The 20,269-nt window shown below is 43.4% G+C and overlaps 1 protein-coding gene across 10 annotated transcripts in view; it reads right to left on the bottom strand.

Moving 5' to 3' along the window:
• Positions 1-20,269, bottom strand: part of SEMA5A (semaphorin 5A) — a 482,622-nt gene that overhangs the window by 134,107 nt on the left and 328,246 nt on the right. For all 10 annotated transcript variants that reach the window (XM_057709296.1, XM_057709288.1, XM_057709292.1 and 7 more), the window contains 2 exons: positions 11,867-12,152; positions 6,927-7,062 (listed from right to left, as the gene is read on the bottom strand). In XM_057709296.1, coding sequence (XP_057565279.1) covers positions 6,927-7,062; positions 11,867-12,152 — 422 coding nt within the window. The remainder of the gene's footprint in view (positions 1-6,926; positions 7,063-11,866; positions 12,153-20,269) is intronic.

The raw sequence follows: 20,269 nt of genomic DNA, 5'->3' as shown, positions 1-20,269 counted from the left end.
CTTCCATTTGCGTGGCATATACATTAAACCTCCTCATCACCTGTGGAGTCCCTTGGGGGCTGTCTGGCTAAATGTACACTATTCAATCTGTCAGATATATCAGGTTCCCAGATGGCCAACACAGCAATCAAACACATTTACTAGTTTTCCTTGGAATGGTGGATCTATAAGCAAAGTATGGAGTCCACGGAGATAGAATTAGGTCATTTTAATCTATAAACTATGTGATATTGTTCGACTGTCTTTCACATGGGCTGCAAAACACTGTGCTGGCCTTATTGCCTTGCTCTCATATTCTAAACTAAAAGAAACAAAAAATTCATTTAGAATCGAGCGTCTGAGAAAAAACACGGTGCAGGGAACAAAACTTGCCATCCCCAAAAGCCTCTCTGGCATGTGGATTATTTCGAGCCGAAAACAATGAAGGCCCAAAAGACTCAGGAAGAAACTTTGACCTTCCCCCTAAACGCCTAAAAAATTTTAGGTGGACGGCCTGTTCCTGGAATAGAGCTATCTCCAGAGATATCTGCAAGGAATATGCTCTAAGTGTGGTGGGAGAAACACAAGAGAGCCTCGAGGTCAGAGCCCACTCTGTGTCCCATTGTCTCTGCAGGCGCAGCAAACACGTATTCACCAAACATCTGCTTTTCTATGTCCAGGTCTTCCTCCCCTTTGAAGTCCCAAACCACTACCCTTAAGATGCTCTTTTACCTTTAGCTAAAGATGGTATTTAAGATGAGGGTTTCAGCCATTTGGGTGAGTTCCTCAGTTTTCCTGGGTCCCTCCCATGCATACCTGTTATTAAACTTTAGTTTGATTTTCTCCTGTTAATCTGTCTCATGTCAATTTAATTCTTAGACCGGTCAGGAGAATCTAGAAGGGCAGAGGAAACTTTCTTCCTCTGAGACAACGAAGAGCTTTCAAGAAGAGCAGGGGAGTAAGGGGATAAAGGAAGTGAGGGAGGAAGGGAGATGGGGAGAGAAGTGTCAAGGAAGAAATCAGAAGGAAGTAGGGAGGAAGGAGGGAGATTCTCAGGTAGAGGAAATACCATGAAGAGGAGTCGGGATGCCCAGGGGAAAAAACATCAGGCCTGGAAATTGCTGAGAATTAAACTCAGAGCCGTCTTGTGAAAGGGCTGGCAGGTGTCGTGTAGGATGGTTTTGGGCAAGGATGAGGTTAAAAGAGGGGAAGGAAAGCAAACAGAGCTTTCCTGGGACTGAGCACAGAATCAGAAAATTATCACCACGTTTTCTCATTCCTTTCATAAACTTTAAATCCTGGTACCAATAAAGGCTGATCCACGGCAGAACTTCACATAAGTAGGTTTGATGGAAATGAATTTCCCTGTCCATACCATCTGAAACTACCTTTATAACATGTCATTTCTAATACTTGGTTTTATAATAGGTGAAAGGTGCACAAGTATAAGATGGAAATGGCTTTTTAGAAATAGATGGTGGTGTTTTTGTAGCACTTGATACAATACCCTACATGCCATGATACGATAGGCTGATTGTAGAATTAAAGAATATTGGAGCAAAATGGATTCCAAGACTGGTCCAATGCTTAGTTTAATGTCACACCCTTGCAGGGGCGCCCCGGGTACCAGGTGATAGGAGGGTCAGGTGAAGGTGAAGGGCGCAGCTCTGTGACCCAGAAGCCACGTGGTCTCAGGTGAGGCCCTGCCTCTTAGCCTGTCTCTTTACCTGTAAAGTGGCTAGAAAAACACTTCCTCTGCTCACTTTGGAGGGCTGCTGTGAGGCCAACTGAGACCATCAGCGGAGAGCATTTGTAAATTAATTGAAAGTGCTTGTAAATGCCAAGGAACAAGGCCGTGTGCCTGGCACTGAGAAGCCACTCAAACAATGGTCAATGGTCAATGCCTCTGTCTAGTAGCCGGGCAGCAATTCTATGGTCTATTGAGCTGCAGGGGCCAGAGGGAATGAATGAATACATAAAGGAAGGACGGAATCAATGGGTGAACACACAGCAGTTGTCCTGGGGCCGGGGAAGCTGTGCCAGGAGATTTCATATAATTAGCGTATTTAACAGTAACACTTGGAGGACAGAGATATTGGCTGTTCACAAAAGCAAATCGCAAAATGAGAGAGCTTGACTGGGCTTGGTCTGAAGTCTATCCAGGTGAGTTCTAGTTCTGAGAGTGACAGTGTTTGGCTGTATACTCTTCCTGAAATTAGCAGCAATCCTGAAGTCGCAGGTGGCAAGGAGCAATCTGTCTGCTGGGTAAAGTTTTGCATGCAGGTTTTGTTTCCTCTGCACGGTGGGTGTAAAAAGTGGCATCAGAAAAATCAGGAGACATAATATAAAACGGAGGACCTCTGGCTGCTCTTGAGGAATCTGGGGACCTAGGAGACGCAGAGGCCTGCAGAGAAGGACCCCCCGTGCCCCGCCCCGGACGGCTCCTTGTCGGTTTCACAACCCCTTGTTTTACTTACGTCAGCAACCTGAATTGTCACTAAGGTATTGTGATTTATACTAAGAAACATATATTTGGTCTTTGTCCCTGTTCTGTCACAGAGCTCCTAAAATGCTTGAAATTGCCTAAGTGATGCAAGCAAGCAAGGTGTCCTTTGTTATGCTAATGAGATGACTTCAGGACCTCACCTAATGATGTGGGCTGGTCCCCAGGGACTCACCAAATGATTAGAGGGTCGGAACTTGCAGTCCCACTGCCCTGACCTCCAGGAAGGAGAAACGTGCTGGAGGTTGAATCCATCACCAATGGCCAAATGATTTAATCACTCACGCCTCTATGGAAGCCTCCATAACAACCCCAAAGGATGGAGCTCTCAGCGCTTCTGGGTTAGTGAACACATGGAGATTCAGCTCAGAAAGAGCTCCACGCCCTTTCCCCATACCTTGCCCTGTGCATCTCTTCCACTGGCTGTTCCTCAGTTAGGTCCTTTATAATAAACCAGTGATCTAGCAAGTAAAATGTTTGAGTTCTGTGAGCCTCTCTAGCCAATTAACAAACCTAAGGGGGGGGTCCTTGGAATCTTCCACCAAATCCCACAGGTCAGAAGCATGGGTGACAAGATGGACTCAAGACTGGCGTCTGAAGTGGGAATCAAGGGGAGAGCCTTGTAGGACTAATCCTTTCACCTGCGAGCTCTGATGCTGTCTCTGGGTAAACAGTGTCAGAATTGAGTTAAATTGTTGGACACCAGCTGGTGCTGGAGAATTGCTTGGTGGTGTGGGAAAAACCCCCACAGGTTGGAACTGATTGACAGAATTGTTATCCAAGAACTAGTTTTATAGTATATTCTATACAATGTCCTGGTTTCTTTTGCCAATCTATAATGAATATCTCACCCAAGGATTCTTTTTCAAATATTTTGAAAGCTATTTAAATTTATAGCATATATTTATTGGATCATAAGTAACCCACCTAGCTCTCTAACAGGCTGCAAATTCTCTCACTGTGCCTTATACACTGGGCTCCCGCAGTGTCTGTGTGACACCTCGGGGACTCTGTACAAGAGGAAAACAATAAAAAAAGTAAAAACACAGCCACCATTCTCCTGTGGTTTACCATCCATAACGGCTGTCTTGCTAACACCTCTGAGAGTAATAAGATCAGTATGTCTACTGATTCTTAATACAATAATACTTGCAGTCTCATTTATTTTTTTCAAGGATGAGAGATCCATCCTTGTCCTAGCTTATCAACCCTTGGTGGGCAAGTCCACGGTCACCTAGCCGTATGCTGAGAGTGCCTGATTTTAATGGTACCCTTCTTCCCATCTTGCTGCAAACATGTATCCTGTACCAAAGGGTGCTGATAACTTGGCCAAGTCCCTTCATCTGGTCCTCCAGCAATGGCCTCTTCATCTGCTTGACCACTTTAAGGGGTCCGTCTTCCATTTTGGCTGCATCATTTTTTACCAGTGGTAATCAAAACTGCACAAAAATTCCAGAGTCTGTCCCACTGCAGCTGTGCTGTGGGACCTGGATAATGATTTCTGGAAGTGACTGATGCTTTTTCTAGCAAGGCCCAGAGTCTGGATGACTTTGGGGAGTGCAGCCTCTAACAGAGCAAACTTTCACAGCACCACCAACAGTGGTTTCTAGATTGCATCTGATAAAAATCATAGTGTTTTTGTTTTGTTATTGTTTTTAATTGAGATTTCTATATCAAATCTTGAAAAATTATGCACTGTTTTTCCCAACCCAGTCTTCCTCCTAAACCTGAATCATGTTTCTGCTCTCCTAATTAATTAGCTACTTCTGGTACACAAGTACTGCACAAAATTCCAAATGTTGGTAGGCAAACAATAATAAAAAAAATCTAACCACTTCTAACTGTTGGTTATTACAAACACAAGGCCCTTCATCCACGACTAGTGGAAGGATCCTTAATTCAAAACATATTCCCACCTCACACCTGCCTAGATGGTCTCGTGAAAGTTGGTAAGGTTGCCTTAAACTAGCATGGTTCTCAAATAAGGTAAACCGAGAGAAAACACGTGGTACCTACTTGCACCAGGAGTTATGCAAAGAGTCGCCGTAATCTATAACTTTAGGTCCACGCAGATTTTAAATTCGACCCAAAGAAGACACGCTCAGCTAAGCAAGCTCCCTGCCTGAAATGCACGCCACATTCTGCAGGCTTCATTCATTACACTACGTGGCCTGACTCTCACCTCAGAAACATGAGTAAGCCCTGGCATTATAAAACCGGATGCCCGTGGCCTCAGGAAATGAGGGGATTTGCTGTGTGCTACAAATATATCCAGACAAAGGGGCTAAAAGTTATCCACTGCCTGGAGGTCATTAGGCATCACAAAGTTTATTAAGTCATTGTTCACTGTGAAGATGTTTGCAGTCAAAACATTGAGACATTAAAAGAACCCTATAAATATCATGAGCATCTTTGTTAATTTTTTTTTTAAACTTCAGGACTTCACAATGGACTTTCTTAAAGGGAATGATATATTTCACCTTCATGGTTTTTACAAGGGGACTTTTTAAACAGTTACGTTACTCCAAGATCCAGGGTACATAGGTGGTGTTAAGATGCAGAGACTCAATAACAGGGCAAAGAGAGTCAGTGTTCAGTTAGTAATTACATAAACTGTATACATCATCAGGAAAAGTGATGTATACTTCATGTTTGGTTCCCACTAAATTGTCAGCTTGCCTGAATTTCTTTGTCTAGTACTGAACTATCTTAGCAGCAAGGCTTAGGTAATCTGATCACTCGGTTTCCTGACTTATACATGGGACTAATGACGCTCACTTTATAGATGTACTAAGAGGAGAAAATAAGACAAAATACCTAAAAATAAACAATCCTAAAATGGTCCTCCTTCTTCATTTTATTGATGAAAATATAGAATGGGAGATGCTACATAATTTTCCCAAGTAAAGCAGGAAGTGGTAAACTCGACGTGTAAACCCATCCCAATTCCCAGCCCCGTGATCTGTAGAAAAAAAAATTCGAACAATTAGAATTGAATGGTCCCTGCCAAAGTCCAAGTAAAATGTAAAATAATTGAACTTTCCCATAGTCCCAGTTTTCTCAAAAGCCAGAGGTTTCATGTGTTGGGATCATAAAACAATCAGAATTTGGAAGCGTGGATACAGGACCTGGTTCTAGCACCAATTAGTTATGAAAACTAAAGTTCCTCTAGTCGGAAAAAGTTGAGGCTTTGCATCTGAGGACTGGGGTTGGGAGCCCAGCTCGGTCACTAATCAGCTAGTGGCCTTGGCCTAATTACGTGCTCCGAGGTTCAATGAACACCCTTCTCTGTCTGTGGGAGAAGTTGTCACGGATCACAGCACAGTTGCCAGGATGCAAGAACATACATGAGAAGCACAGCCTAGTGTCTGGAACCTGGTGGTCCTAAAATTTACACCCACGATGCTGCTGCTGCTGAGCCAATGAAAGTGCCTCTCAGAGGAAAGGCCCTCAAGGGAAGCCTGATGTTATGTATGAATATCTGTCTCCCTAAAACTCATATGTTAAACCCTAACCCTCAGGGTGGCTGTATCCAGGATTAGAGCCTCTAAGGAACTGACTGAGGTTAAATGAGGTCATAAGGGTGGGGCCCTGATCTCATAGGATTAATGTCACTCCATGCTCAGTGAGGAAAAGCCACGTGAAGACACAGGGAAAAGGTGGATGTCTACAAGCCAGGAAGGGAGCTCTTGCCATAAACTGAATTGGCTAGAATTTACAGACTTCTAGCTTCCAGAATTGCAAGAAAATAAATGTCCTGTCCATGGTATTTTGTCACAGCAGCCCAAGCTGACGAATACACCTGCTGAATGACCACACATGCGTAGATAGCTTCATCTCTTTGCGTTTCAGCTTCTTCTGAACATGGGTAGATGGAGTAGATGATGTACGGAGCCCCTTCCAGCTTGAACACGCTGCAGTTTAGTGATTCATACGAGAATGGCCTCCATCCGCTCTTCTTTCCCCCACAGCTGCCCCATCACATCCCATTCACCACAACAGGAACTCTCACCACGTTCCCAATTAGAGCTCAAGTTCTGTTTGTGCATCTCCACTGCTCTGTGCCCCGGACCCCATTCATTCCAGTGTCATTCACTAGGAGTCAGAGCTTCTGGGGACACAGAGTCCACCATCATTAGTACTAATTGAAGCTTGGACTCCCAACCTGCTGCATTATGCTGGCCTTTTTCAGTCCAGCCTCAGGCGGCACAGACGACAAAAGGCCCTTTTGTGGTGGGGCGCCTGGGTGGACAAAAGGCCTCAGTCTATTTACATGAGACAAGCCGAGTGTGGGACTGTCCTCAAGGGGGTGAGGTGCAGCGGCTCACAGCTACACGGTGCACGCACCGGGGTTTAAATCATCCCAGCCAGTCTGTCTACACAAGGTTTCTGCATGCTGCCTGGGGGCATGACAGAAGGAGTGCCCTTTTGTCCCCAGAATTACCTGGAAATTGGGGTTGGGGTTGGGATACGGCAGCCAGGCAGACCGAGAGTTCTCCTGGTACTTGAAGGGCCCATTAAAGGCCTGTGAGATGGCACTGAGGTTGAAGACACACACGGCGGAGGCAGCAATGCTGTTCCTGGGAGGCCGAGGAAGAGAAAGGAGAAGGTGGGTCAGGAGGCCCTGCAGTGACCTCTGTCCCCCCCCACCCCCCCGACGCTGGGTGCCAAGCAAGCACCTTCCAGGGGAAGACTCGCCATCAGTCTCCTACACACCCCAAGGATGACGCTGGAGCAGTGAACAGTGTCCCCCTGGCGTTTCCTTATGGGGGACCAAACACGTCACTCTAGAAACAAGGGTATTGAGCAGTTATGACACCTGTAATCCTGCCAGATGGGATGAATTCACCCAGCCACAGCGGGAGTGACAGAGGCTTGTGAAGAGCTGTATGTTATGCTGTATGTATGTTTCTCCTCCAGTGGCTGGACTTCTCATCAGCCTAGCAGGGCTCTTGTTCCACCAGTTTACCTGGTTACTTCAGCTCGCAGTGGAGCAAGCTTGCTGCTGCTGCTTTTTTAACAAGCCCCAGATAGTTGTGGTTATATGTGATCCTTTAAAACATAACCAACTAAAAGCATTTTGCAAAAAGTTCCTGTCAGAGACCCTTCATATAGTTATATATATATATATTTTTTTTTTTTAATTTAAAAAGCATTTTACATTCAAAGGGTCAGAGAGAAACATTTGACATAACATTGACATAGGACATCTTGAAGTCTTAATTTAGAATTCAAGTTCTTCAGAACTGAAGGTTGTAAATGAGAAGCTCTCAGAGTTCAGTGCCCTTTTACTAAGTGGAAACAGCAATATACATACACACACACACACACATATACATATAATTTTTCTTTTTGTTGTTGTTGTTAAATAATTCTGCATTTTGAGCTCAGCTGTGGTTTTAAAATTTCGTGTTAATGCTTTTAGCCGATAATATATCTACTTATCCATTTTTTTCCTGAATCAAAGAAAAAGTCAAGAAACTCCAAAATGAAAATATTGATCTTAAACTTGGTTCATCTGAAAAACACTGAATAGGTGGTAGACACATTCTAAAGGCTTTACAAACTCCAATTCACTTAAGCTTCATAAGGTAGGGCAGATTCACTGATAGAAAACTGGGAGTGAATGTCCCAGTTAGGTCAAGACACCTGCCCCAAATCACCCAGCCTCTAAATGGGGGAGCTGGACTGAAACCCCAGGCAGGTTGGCTCCAAAAAGAAAATTTTGAATTCTTTGTGACAGCTCCGTGTGAACAGTAATGGAAAACACCCCTATGGAAGGTTAGAGCCTTGAGAGCAGGGCTGCGTGCTTCCTCTGAAAGCTCTAGCACAGAGAGTCTGGCAGGAAGGCTCGTACCCCCTCACTGATGAACAAGCTGATAAATGATAAATAGGAAAGTATTCATATCGCTAACTTTACTCTTTTTGCAGTATCCTCAGAAAACAAGAAGATGAGAAGTCAAAATGTGTAAGGAAGAGTTAGCCTTTGGACGTGTGACAAGACCTCAGTAAGAACCAGAAGACAGCTCTGTTAGAGCGAGAATGGTCAGCCAGACCCACGGGAGGGATTCTACTTGGGGGCCAGGTGACCACACCTTGGTCTGGCACCGTGACAGTCGAGGGGGGAGTATTAATAATAATAATACCTCCCTGAGCCCTCTGCTAAGTGCCTGATAGGGGTCACCTTACTTATCACAGGGACCCTCTAGACCCTGAGGCCAGCCTGGTTTTACAGCTGTAGGAACAAAGGCACAGGGTGGTTACTGAACCCAAAGCACAGGCTGAGAGAAGTAAAGCGGGATTTACACCTGCTTTGCAAGGGGCCTTGGGGTTCATGCCTTTGACCCCATTGCTATGCTTCCTCCCAGGAAGGGAAGAAACGTATCGCCTCCCTGCGGGCATCCCATTTCTCAGTTTACTGCATTCATTCACTCTGAAGGGGTCTGGGCGGGGTCTCTGGGGTCACTCTGGATGCCCCAGTGGCTGCCAGCCTGATCATCCCTGGCAGGTATCGGTGGACACTTCTTCCCGCCCTCCTGTGAGCTGAGTCCCATTGGTACAGCACATGCGTGCTGTGTATACAACACACACACACACACACACACACGCACACACACTTTCCTGCCCTCCCTCTGCCCTTTAACTTGCTGTGATCTGAAAAGGGTGAGGAGGAAGGACCTGGGTGACTCCCGAAGCAGCTCCTTCCGTGGCTCTTCACGGGGTGGGCCTGCCTGGCAGAACTACACATGCACCTTCTCCTGCCCATCCCTGCAGGCAGGGGAGGCCAGCCCAGGTCTAGACTAGTGCGACCTTGTGGATGAGTCTGCTTAAAGCTGGGGTCAGTAGTCTTAAACCCATTTGGCTCACAGACCTTCAACCACGTATTGCAAACTGGCCTCCCTCAGTAGTCATGGGGATAACATGGCCTTCATCTAACGCTCTGTTTTATTTCTTCTCTTGTTTAGAGCCCAGGCAGGTAAAAGTGGAGGTAGCCCCCCCCCCCGACCCCAGGGAGCCCCAACAGTACGGGAACTTAGAGTTTGCTTCTTTAGTCTGCTGGAAGCCGCTGGTAGAAAAGTGGAGAAGTTCCTCCTAGCTCTTCATCTCCCAAGAAGGGAAGGAAAATCAAAACTTTTTCCCTCCCTCACTCCCATTACTTTATTATCTGAGAGCCAGCATTTTTGGATATCCAAGGGAAAAAAAAAAAAAAAAAAAAACAGGCAAAATCTTCCGAGACTCTGTAGCAAGAGTGTACCATTTCCTGCAGCCCAACTCAGCCCCAGGGGTTGAGAAAACCACATAGCGCTAGGGACAGAACCAGCTGGAACAGTGACATTCCTCCCCATTTCCCCGTGCTAGGGACCTTGACGAATACACACGGACAAAGCGACCCTACGAGCAAAAGCACCAGAGAGCTCAGCCAGGGCACTTTCAGCCATCAGTTCAGAGACAGGGCATAACTGGTACCTCGAACTGTCATTTTCTTTCAATGTGGAGCAAGTCTTGCCAAGAATGAGGTCATTTCCTGAGAGGGTAAGAGCAAGGCTGAGCCAGGAGAGGGAGCAGAGGCAGGACAAATTATGGGATCAGAGATGGACAGATCAGAAAGTTGTTCCCAAGACCTGCTGAGAATAAGTATTCGAGAGAGAAAGGGAAGGTCTGGCAATTCTATTTCTGTTAGTACAGATGCTACATGCAGGGTGCTTTCCAACATGGTAGGCATTTGCATCACTCAACAAATAGTCTGGAATAGCCTGAAACTTATTTTTGCAAGTGTCTAAATTGAGCATTCACCCTCTTGGAATGGCCCAGACACAGTACTTTTATAACTTTTTAAATTGTTCATTTTTGCTCGGAGCCAGGGGAATGAACAGCTCAGTAAGCCAAGCTCCCATTGTGTGTAAAATTGATGTCAACGGATCAAGTGCACATCCATCTTGTGCAGCCTAGGCTATTTCTTAAACAACGTTTTGGAAAGCAAATCAACTTCAGAAACTATACATTGATTTTTTTCAAAAGAAACTTATCAAGGAGAGAAAATAAGCTCTGGGGTTGAAAACCAGATTTACAATAAAGATGGTCGTGGCGGGGTAGGGGTGGGTAGGGAAGCATCCATTTTAGTCTTATTTTTCTAACTTCATGTCAGAAAGAAGACTCTTCACGGCGTCACATTAGTATCAAGCGAATGTTAACACCGCAGCTCAGCAGTGGGAAAAACAGGAGGGAAGAGTAAGAAGGACGTAAGACCCAGATCAAGTGATTCTTCAGAAATGCAATTCTCGGGCAGGCTTCTGACTGCAGAAGAGATGAAAAAGTAAGTTAACAAGACTTGGGAAGCCGAGGAGACACCATAGGGTGGCCAACTGTTCTGGTTCGCGCAGGACCTAGAGGTTTCCTAGGATATAGGGCAGTCCTGGGTGCTAAAAGCTGGAATCCAGGACAAACCCAGACTGTCTGGCATCCTACCCCACTGATCAGCACTTTCAGCCCATCCTGATTCAGATCCTTTACTTTGGATTCACGTATTTGGCTTTTGTCCAAACCATTAGATCAGCAGATAAGAGATTTCAAAGGCGATGCAACAGAGCCCACACTGTAGACTCCTGATGCCTACGGCCAGTGCTGAGCAAAGTGGAGCTCAGAGCCTCTGTGATTCCTGGGGGTGGGGTGTGACCTTACAGAGTCTTAGCACATCAGCTAAGAATGGAACTTAAGAGTGGGACCCTGCTACACTTCACCAGACAAAGAGTGAATGAAAGTCAGGAAATTTCATATGCTTTGCCTAGTCCAAATAGAAGTATCTCCCCACAAGAAATAAAATACTGTCATTTTTTACAAAAATATTTGAAAAGGACAATCATCATTTTAGAAATGCCTAAGTTAGCCATCTTCTGGAACAATAGTTTACAACCCAGCTATGGGAAAAAGAGAAGGTGCATTTCCTACAAGAGCAGGGGTCCAGGTTAAGAGTTACATTGTCTCAAAGATCAGACTCTCTAGACAACACTGCTTTCATTATGCAAAGATGCATGACCTGCGTATAGAAAAAAAAAAAAGACATCGAATACATTTCAGCATTTCAAAAAGTACCCAGAGCACACTGGTAAATCAGCAAGGAAAAATTTACAGAGAATAATTTGATGCTACCATGACACATGGATAGATCAAAACTTTCCGATTGGCTTTATTTTCCTAATACCAGACTCGAAAATCATTTCACTTTTGGTAATATTTAATTCATGCTTAAAATTTCTTTTGGCTGTTAGCCCAGTAAAAGAAGCAAGATTACTTTCAAAGCAACTTGTAAACCTCAAGGGCCAGAGAACAGTAGACTCATTCAGAAGGAGTAGAAAAGCATGGAAGGGATGATTTCCAGTTACGTACACATTGGTGGTAAAGATGCCATAGATCAGATCCAGCTCGGGCAGGAAGAAAGTGCCCTGCAGCTCATTGTAGTAGAATGGGACCTCTCCGGGGCGGGAGCAGTTGAGACGGGCTTTCATGAACGTGGTCCACGTGTCCTCCAGCAGGAAGCGGCCTCCGATGTCGTTCTTGCACACCCGGGCAGCTCGGGAGAACACGGTCTTCCCACAGTCATGCTCCACCGCATTTTCTCGGAAGAAGAAGTAGGTGAAATTTCCGATGTCGTAAGCTGACACGAAGTTTGGTTCTAGAAACAACAGGAGAGAAGAAAATTCTCAACCTACTGTATACCACAGCGAACTCTGCTCAATATTATCCAACAACCTAAATGGGAAAAGAATTTGGAAAAGAATAGATACCCGTATATGTCTAACTGAATCACTCTGCTGTGCACCAAAAACTAACACATCGTTAATCAACCATACTCCAATATAAAATAAAAAGTTAAACAAAAAAACAGGAAAGAAGGACTTCCTAGGTGGCGCAGTGGTTAGAAATCCACCTGTCAATGTAGGGGACACGGGTTCAAGCCCTCCTCTGGGAGGATTCCACATGCCATGGAGCGGCTGGGCCCGTGCGCCACAACTGTTGAGCCTGTGCTCTACAGCCCGTGAGCCACAACTATTGAGCCCATGTGCCACAACTACTGAAGCCCATGTGCCTAGAGCCCGTGCTCTGTAACAAGAGAAGCCACTGAAATGAGAAGCCTGCGCACCACAATGAAGAGTAGCCCCTGCTCACATCAACTAGAGAAAGCCCGTGTGCAGCAAGGAAGACTCAACGTAGCCAATAAATAGAATAAATAAATTAATTAAAAAAAAAACCAAAACAGGAAAGAAGAAAAAGTCTCAACATCTATATACTATTCCTTTGTGTCTTGCCTGCTTACTATTTCTTCCAAGGAGACTTGATGTTGCGTAGACAACACTGGGTTCTTACAGAAGGAACGGGAGGCCCTAAGAGCAGCTTAATGATCTATGCCACTGGGTGGGACTGAGTACACGAGTTCTAAGTGACAAGAAAGCACCAGCGTGATTCCACACATAAGCATCCTGAGTTAATGCAGCACTTAGTGCATAACATTAATACCATCAAAAATAGGCAGCAAAAATGTGCAATACACTTGAAAGCCATAGATAGTACTTCATTTGTATGTTCTTACATAACCTTCAGAAGCAGTGGGAGATGAACTTATTTACAAAACAGAAACAGACTCACACACTTAGAGAATGAACTTGTGGTTACCAATGGGGGAGGGATAGATTGGGATTTTGGGACTGACATATACACACTGCTATATTTAAAATAGATGATCAACAAGGACCTAATGTAAAAAAAAAATAGATAAATTAAAGATAAAAAAAGAAAAAAGAATAAATTAGACATAGTAAGAGATTAGCAAGAATAATAATAAAATAGAACAATTATTACAATATATTAAAATAAAGGTTATGTGAATGTGAAAAAAAAAGAAACAGTGGGAGAAAATGAGATTAAAAACAGGAAATGTGATTCAGAATACAGAAGTCCAGTACCATGTTTGTTTGTGTAGAAGACAACAGAATTCTTTGATTTTACTTATATACATGAGCATGATTTTGGCCTAAGTTATGTGCTTTTAGTAAGGACTTTAAACATATTTTTTCATTTGTGAAAACTGAAACTATAAGGTTCGTGTCCTGAATCAGCTTTAGCAATTCCTGTTACTATGGTGACCATGTAAATGTGATCATCAATTCTTATTTTCTTAGTTCTGGGTTTCTGAAGAATCCGTTTAGAGGAGGGACGTGTATCGAAATGGAGTCACTGCCCCGAAGCTTTCTGATCTCATGATTAGATTAGAAACGACAACATTATGACAAATCTTTACTTAATCACCACACTCATTAGGCGTTCAGGAATTTACTACAGTTGTCAACTGAATTTCATATATAGCATTGAAAGTGTTATCTTCATAACTTCCTGTTTGAGTCTGTTGATAATAAAGATGTGATACCCTTTCAGACACAGATGTACCCTAATACTCATCTTTAAAAACTCCAGTATCCAGGTATGACTATTACACTTTTCTCTATTGCTAAAAGCTTTCCACTCAATCAGTTAGTGTCTTAATTTATGGTGCAATTAGGATAATAGGACAATAACCTTTGGTATTCCAAATTAATGGAAAGATACACACCACAATTATATCTACAAGGACATATTTCAGGGACAGTTAGTTTTGGAGGACAATTCAATTGGCCTGGTACTTTGTACAGCAGACATGTGATTGGCAGGATGGCTAAGAATATGTTTGGCTACAAAAAGACTCATTAATGTTAAGAGTAGACCACCTTGGGGTCACCTGTGATCTGAAAAGCAGACACTGATTCAGAGACTGACAAGGAGATGGTGCTGAGTACTCTGCTATCCTGTCCAGAAAGGCTACTACCAGATTTCAATCAAATTTGATTGAATTTCAATCAATATGTGATGTCATCACAAAAAATTTCAAATTAAATCAACTTCACATTCCAAAAATGTAGCAAATTTTCTACACTGTACATGTCAGGTGTTTTTCTCTTCAGTCCATGATATTGTTAAGTCATATTAAGTACTTAAGTAACAGAGAATTCGGTAAGAACTGATTTTAACTTAAGAACTGTCAAACATAATGTCTGATCACTTGCTTTAGCTTGAAATGGATATTGAAAAAAACCACCCTGGATTGCATTAAAATGTATGAGATGAAAGTTGGAAATATTTACTGTACAGTTTGCTCTAGCATCCTGGAAAGATGCTCACAAAAACAGGAGGTTACATATCTCCAACTTGTGTTTTTGGAAAGTAAAGCAAAATATTGGGGGATTTTTGAATCTGTGTTCACTGTGAGTCTCCCAAAGAGAACCGCTCACTGAAACAGACCCCAGAAGCAAAGATATGAAACAATTACGAAACTGTATTTGGTTTCTAAAGAGAATATTCACATGTATGTCTAATTCTGAAGAGAAGGCTAAATCACTGCAGAGCAGGTTCTGCACCCAGGCTCATATAACCAGAATGCAGTTTGATCATTGAAACGAAAACAAACAAAACCCCATCATCATCAACAATGACAACAACAACAAACCTTATCTACGATGAAGAAAACGGAGAAAGAAGATGCAGGACAGGTGTGTCTAGCTACAGCTCCCAGCACCTGTGGATGAGGGATGAGGCTGAGTCCACAAGGTTTAGCAAACACCCTCATGACCACCTACTGCTGCTAACTAGGGGACAACAGCATGAAAACCACATAGTAAATATCTCCAGTAGCTAGGAAGTCTTGAGCAGGAAATTGAGGAGTTGCAAAGGTAAAAAGATCTGCCTTGGTTTCTTCCAGCTCAAGGCTGGTCTATAATTTAAAATCCCTGGTGAGTGCTAAACTCTTGTGTGAGGCTCTGTGCTGGGTGCTCCCCCTTCATAAGCTCAGCAAACTCACAAGAATCATACAGGGAGATGCTGTGTTACTCCTCCTGTTTCACAGGTGAAGACACTACAGCCAGAGATTGAAGAACGTGTCCAAGTTCACACAACTAGCAATGGGGGTGAGTTACGTCTTGATTCTGGACAGTCCGACCTCAGAGCCTGTACACATACCATGATGCTACACTGAAAAAATAACGAGCTGTAAGAGAACAATTGGTTACGTTAACAACTTTGAATAACAGGACTTGGAATTCCGGACAATGCTTTAGAAGCCAAAGCGGTGAGCAGGTGTACTCAGAAATAGGATGACACAGCTTTGAGAACAGATCAGAGGAGAAGACAGATGCCCAGATGAATCTTTACCCTGCAGTTATTAGGGACATCAGGGATGCCACAGAAGGAAGAGCGGGGAGAAGAAGCCAACAATCTAAGAGCTTATTAAACAAGAAAATTGTTGGGAAGCATTTGCGCCAACCCCAGAGATGACATTTCCAATGGCGCCTATCAGAGCCTGGGAGGGCCCCCCCAGGGACCAGAGAGCCTCTGTCTGTGTTCATCAAGTTCACCGTCCACCCAGATTTCTCATATAGCAGGGAGTATGAGTCATGCCAAGCAGGTTAACCCACGGCTTCCTCTTTCTACATAGAACCTCCAATATCACTCCAAACCACCCCGAACCCATTTTGTGACAGGGTGACCTAGAGCTTTTTAGATAGAAATGCTCAATTTTTTTTTTTCCTGCTGGGAAAACAGGGAAGAATTTGTGCCTGGTGTGCAGTGTATGTGTTTCTCTAACTCACTGCATATTACAGGTCATTTTAATCAGGGAGCTAAACTACATTTGGAAACACATCCTGCAGCCCCGCAGTGGTCCTGCAGGAGGATGACGGGCCCTGCCTGGGTGACCTGCTGTCACATCAGGAGGCTCCAGAGCCTTTTGAAACTCAGCCAGTATCCTGTTCCTTTTCCAAAGGTATTAGAAAAGCAAGAATAATTGTTAAATAGACAGCCAAGTAGCTCTTGCATTTATGGATATAAATCTGGAGGTAGGGGATGTTTGAATCTCACCAGGCAGGAAAATAAGATGCATATTATTTCCTTTCCATTATTTAAGTTCTGTCTCTTGTTAAAATGCAATTCACCATAAGCTAGTATCTGTCACTCCTGAATGAATGGAACAAGTCATAAGTCAGTCAGTGGCCTTCTTGTCTACAATGAATGTGAGTGCGTGAAAGAGAGCTCCTTTGTGTGTTATCATTATTAGAGCTACAAATGAATAGAAGGTGCTGCTAATTCAGGATAAAAAGAAATTTGCGTATATGTCAGCTTACTATAAATATATGCATGGAGAAGCTGGGTTTTTTCCCTCATGTTTGTAAAACATATTTACGGATTACAGAGTATTCTACAAAATATGTTATAAAAATTATGTTTCATGATACAAGAACTTTTATTTTGCACCTTTACTTATATAAAAGTGACCATGCAGATGGGAGCACTGAGTAGAGACCCACAGTGTAAATAAACATGAGCGATGAGAAGAGCAAAAGCACAAAGATCTTTGAGAAGCCTCTGATCATGTAAAACCAAACTCTGAACATCCGGATGGGTCCTTCCCCTCTGTCTTCTCTCTATTCCACTACCTACTGCATCTGTCTGGAGGGGCATCAGGTTTAGTGGTCCAATCCGATGACTGACTAGATCACTGAGAGGCTCTTGTAATAGCAATATTTGTCTAAACTGATGATTCAAGACAGAAAGAAATTCCAATTTTCCAACTCCACAAAAATCTTACTAGAATCAAAATCTATCAAAAATTTTATGCAATCAAAGGCTACATTGTGACACACTTGCCAAAGGCAGACTGGAAAATGGTGGGCTTGGAGCCTGTGTGGGATGTGGCTCTTCCCATCCCAGCTCCAAATCCTGGGCTGGACCACTGGCATCTGGAATGGTCCTTCATCCTGTACAAGAATTCAACCTAAGGATGAAAGAGCCTGGTACAAAGTAGCCTCCCAATAAATGATGGCTATAATTTTTATTTCATGATTTCCTTTTGATTTCCTTTTTTAATAATGTATATTTAGTAGAACTTCACATAATTATGAGTAATCAAACATGCATATATTAAAGATGATCAGAATTTGAGAAACATAAATAAAGCCAGGCTGAGTTTTTAAAATAGCAAACCATTCCACAAAAAGAAAGGAGTTAATGGAAACATTTAGACATGACACACAGTGAGCCAGAGGTTTTCAGTTCCCTAATTTGTTGATCTCAGTTACTATCAAAACCATTTCTGTGCACATTCCTAGATTTCAGGTCCTCCCTTTATTGTGAACAGTTTCCCTTGTCACAGCTACATGAAAGTGTGCTGCAGAGGATTCCAAAGTAAAGCTGCTTTTACCTAGTTATTTATTGAGTGGACAATTAAACTAAAATTAAATTAAAAAGTAGTTTAAAAGCCATCAATACACTAAAATTCTTTCCTTAAGACTTCTAGGAAGAGATTAGATAGGTAGATAGATAGATAGATAGATAGATAGATAGATAGATAGTAGACAGATATAGATGGATAGATACACGTTTGTATATATGTGTTCTGTGTGTGTGACATACATATGTATAGGGTTGAGGTATATGTATATACGGCTCAATACTTCCACCTACTGGCTGTATGAACGTAGCCAGATTATTTAACAGCCTACCTTCTCAGTTTCCTCCCTTTAGAATGGTGATAACAGTACCCAATATGCAGTATCATTGTGAAAAGTCAAAGGTAATGCATGTCAAGTGCCTACCACTTGGTCACTAATCATCAAAATATAGATCACTATTTGCTTACATATATAAATTATATAAATAATAAATACATAAATTAATAATATATACAAAATATATAAATTAACACAAACGCACATGTTGGTAAACATATCATCAGTATTCACTTCACAAGGTAACTCATTCAATTTGAATTCTGTATATCAAATTAGGGTCTGTGCTCCCTTCTGCAGATCTGGAAGCAAACATGGTGGAGGGTCTGTGCTAGAGGCGGAGCCTTGCCTGCCAGCCAGAGCCCTCCATCATCAGGTACTTCCTTACCACCTGCTGTGGGGCTGTCCTCCTGTCCTGGGCCCTGGGAATTCCACAGCCCACGCTCTCAGGGCCAGTGTGAGGCAACAAACGAGACACAGACCAACGTGTCATCACAATGAGGAGGAGGACAATGATGGCCAAGGGCAGAGAGGTCAATTGGAGAACCAGAAAGGAGGGGCCAGGGAAAGGGCAGATGCCAAGTGGGGGCGGAGCCCCAGGCCATGAGCAGGAGAGAGGGCAGCCAGAGAGAAGACCCTCAGGGTGGCCAGGAATGGAAGGAAGCTACTGCTGGCACAGAAGGAATCAACGGGACAGGCGGCAGGGGGCCCGGCCAGGCCAGCGGTCCCCAGGGAAGAATCTGGAATTCAGCTGCCCCTGCAGAGACACTGACGAGTTGCAAAGACAGGCTGATGACCCAGATTCCCGTGTGTGGTGGTGGCGGTGCCAGGTGAAGGTAGGGTTGGGATGTGGCCCCAAGCGTGTCCTTAGTGATTACGGACGCAACACGGTGAGCCTGGGAACCCCAGGTCCTTCACTCACCGAGAACCTGGCAGAAAGACTGCCATCGCTAAAACACCCCAGGAGGACTAGAAATGTGATTCCAGCAATCTTGATTCCTTCCTTCTTCGTGGGGAATACGAGCTGTTGACAGTGTGTTATTTGCATAGATATGCTGGTTCGAGTAAGAGCAACTTGTACCACAGGGACACGTGGCGTCTCCTTCTGAATGAGAAGGGCCACCTGTACATCAGCTTGTACCCTAGGAGCCCAAACTCTCACCTAGCATTCTCTCTCTCTCGATGTCAATAGGAGGTCTATTAACTGGCTATTGTCTACCTGTTCTGGCTCACAGGGCCAGAGACATCCTTCTCTATCCTGCTGACTCGCTCCATTCCAAGCACAAAGCCTTTCCGATCTCCTTTAAGATTCGACTAAACCACACAGGCCAGGGCTCAATTAGCTACAAGTAATTTCATGACTATATATTTCTGAACATTTTCAAAGCTGCAAGTTTCTATTGACATTATTTCTTTTCTTGATTATATTTTAAATGTATAGCTTCACTTCTTTCAGGAATTAATCATTTATAACCTGCAGAATCATAAAACCTTAAGGAGTTTTTAAATTGGAATATTAACTTTAATTCAAAGATCTTAGAAATAGTTTAATGCCTATAAAATATTTTTAAAGACCAAGAGGAAAACACACAAGATTTAACTGAAAGAAAATATTGGGCTTCAACATTATGCAGTTAGAATAAGTAAACTCATATGATGACTTGGCCTTGAGCTGATCTGGGGCAGGGTGAGAGAGAAGACAGAAACACAGAGATTACACCATCCAATGAGCAGCAGTGAATGAAAAAATGTGAGAGGCCACTGACTGAGGGAAAATAAGAAGTTTCGTAGAATAACATGGAGACAAATTTACTGAAACACAGAGAACTGAGTATCTTACAAAGAGGATGGCGATATGATTTATGATCCAAACTGGAGATCTTTTGAGAGGGAAAGGGAGCAATATCACGCCAGGCGTCAGGAGGGACCCAGGACCGTCACGAGGAAATAGCTATGCTCTCTAGACAATAAACATCAAACCATTTTCCTCTGTGGCTCTATAAGTACTAGTCAATTTCTACATCATAGATCGTGCTCTCTATGATGCGGTATATCTTCTTTGTGTGGATTTTTTTTTATTTTTTGATGCAGGCCTCCATATGTCTTAGTGTATGTAGTTGGTACCTCTGGCCTCATGATGGCCTGATGGGGGAAAGAAGGGTGGGATTCATCCATTCTCTTTTGAGATATGTAAACTGGAAAT

The sequence above is a fragment of the Hippopotamus amphibius genome, chromosome 15 (assembly GCF_030028045.1).
Source record: "Hippopotamus amphibius kiboko isolate mHipAmp2 chromosome 15, mHipAmp2.hap2, whole genome shotgun sequence".
Taxonomy (NCBI): Eukaryota; Metazoa; Chordata; class Mammalia; order Artiodactyla; family Hippopotamidae; genus Hippopotamus; species Hippopotamus amphibius.
Note: the sequence above shows the minus strand (reverse complement) of the source record. Positions and strands in the feature narration are given on the sequence as shown.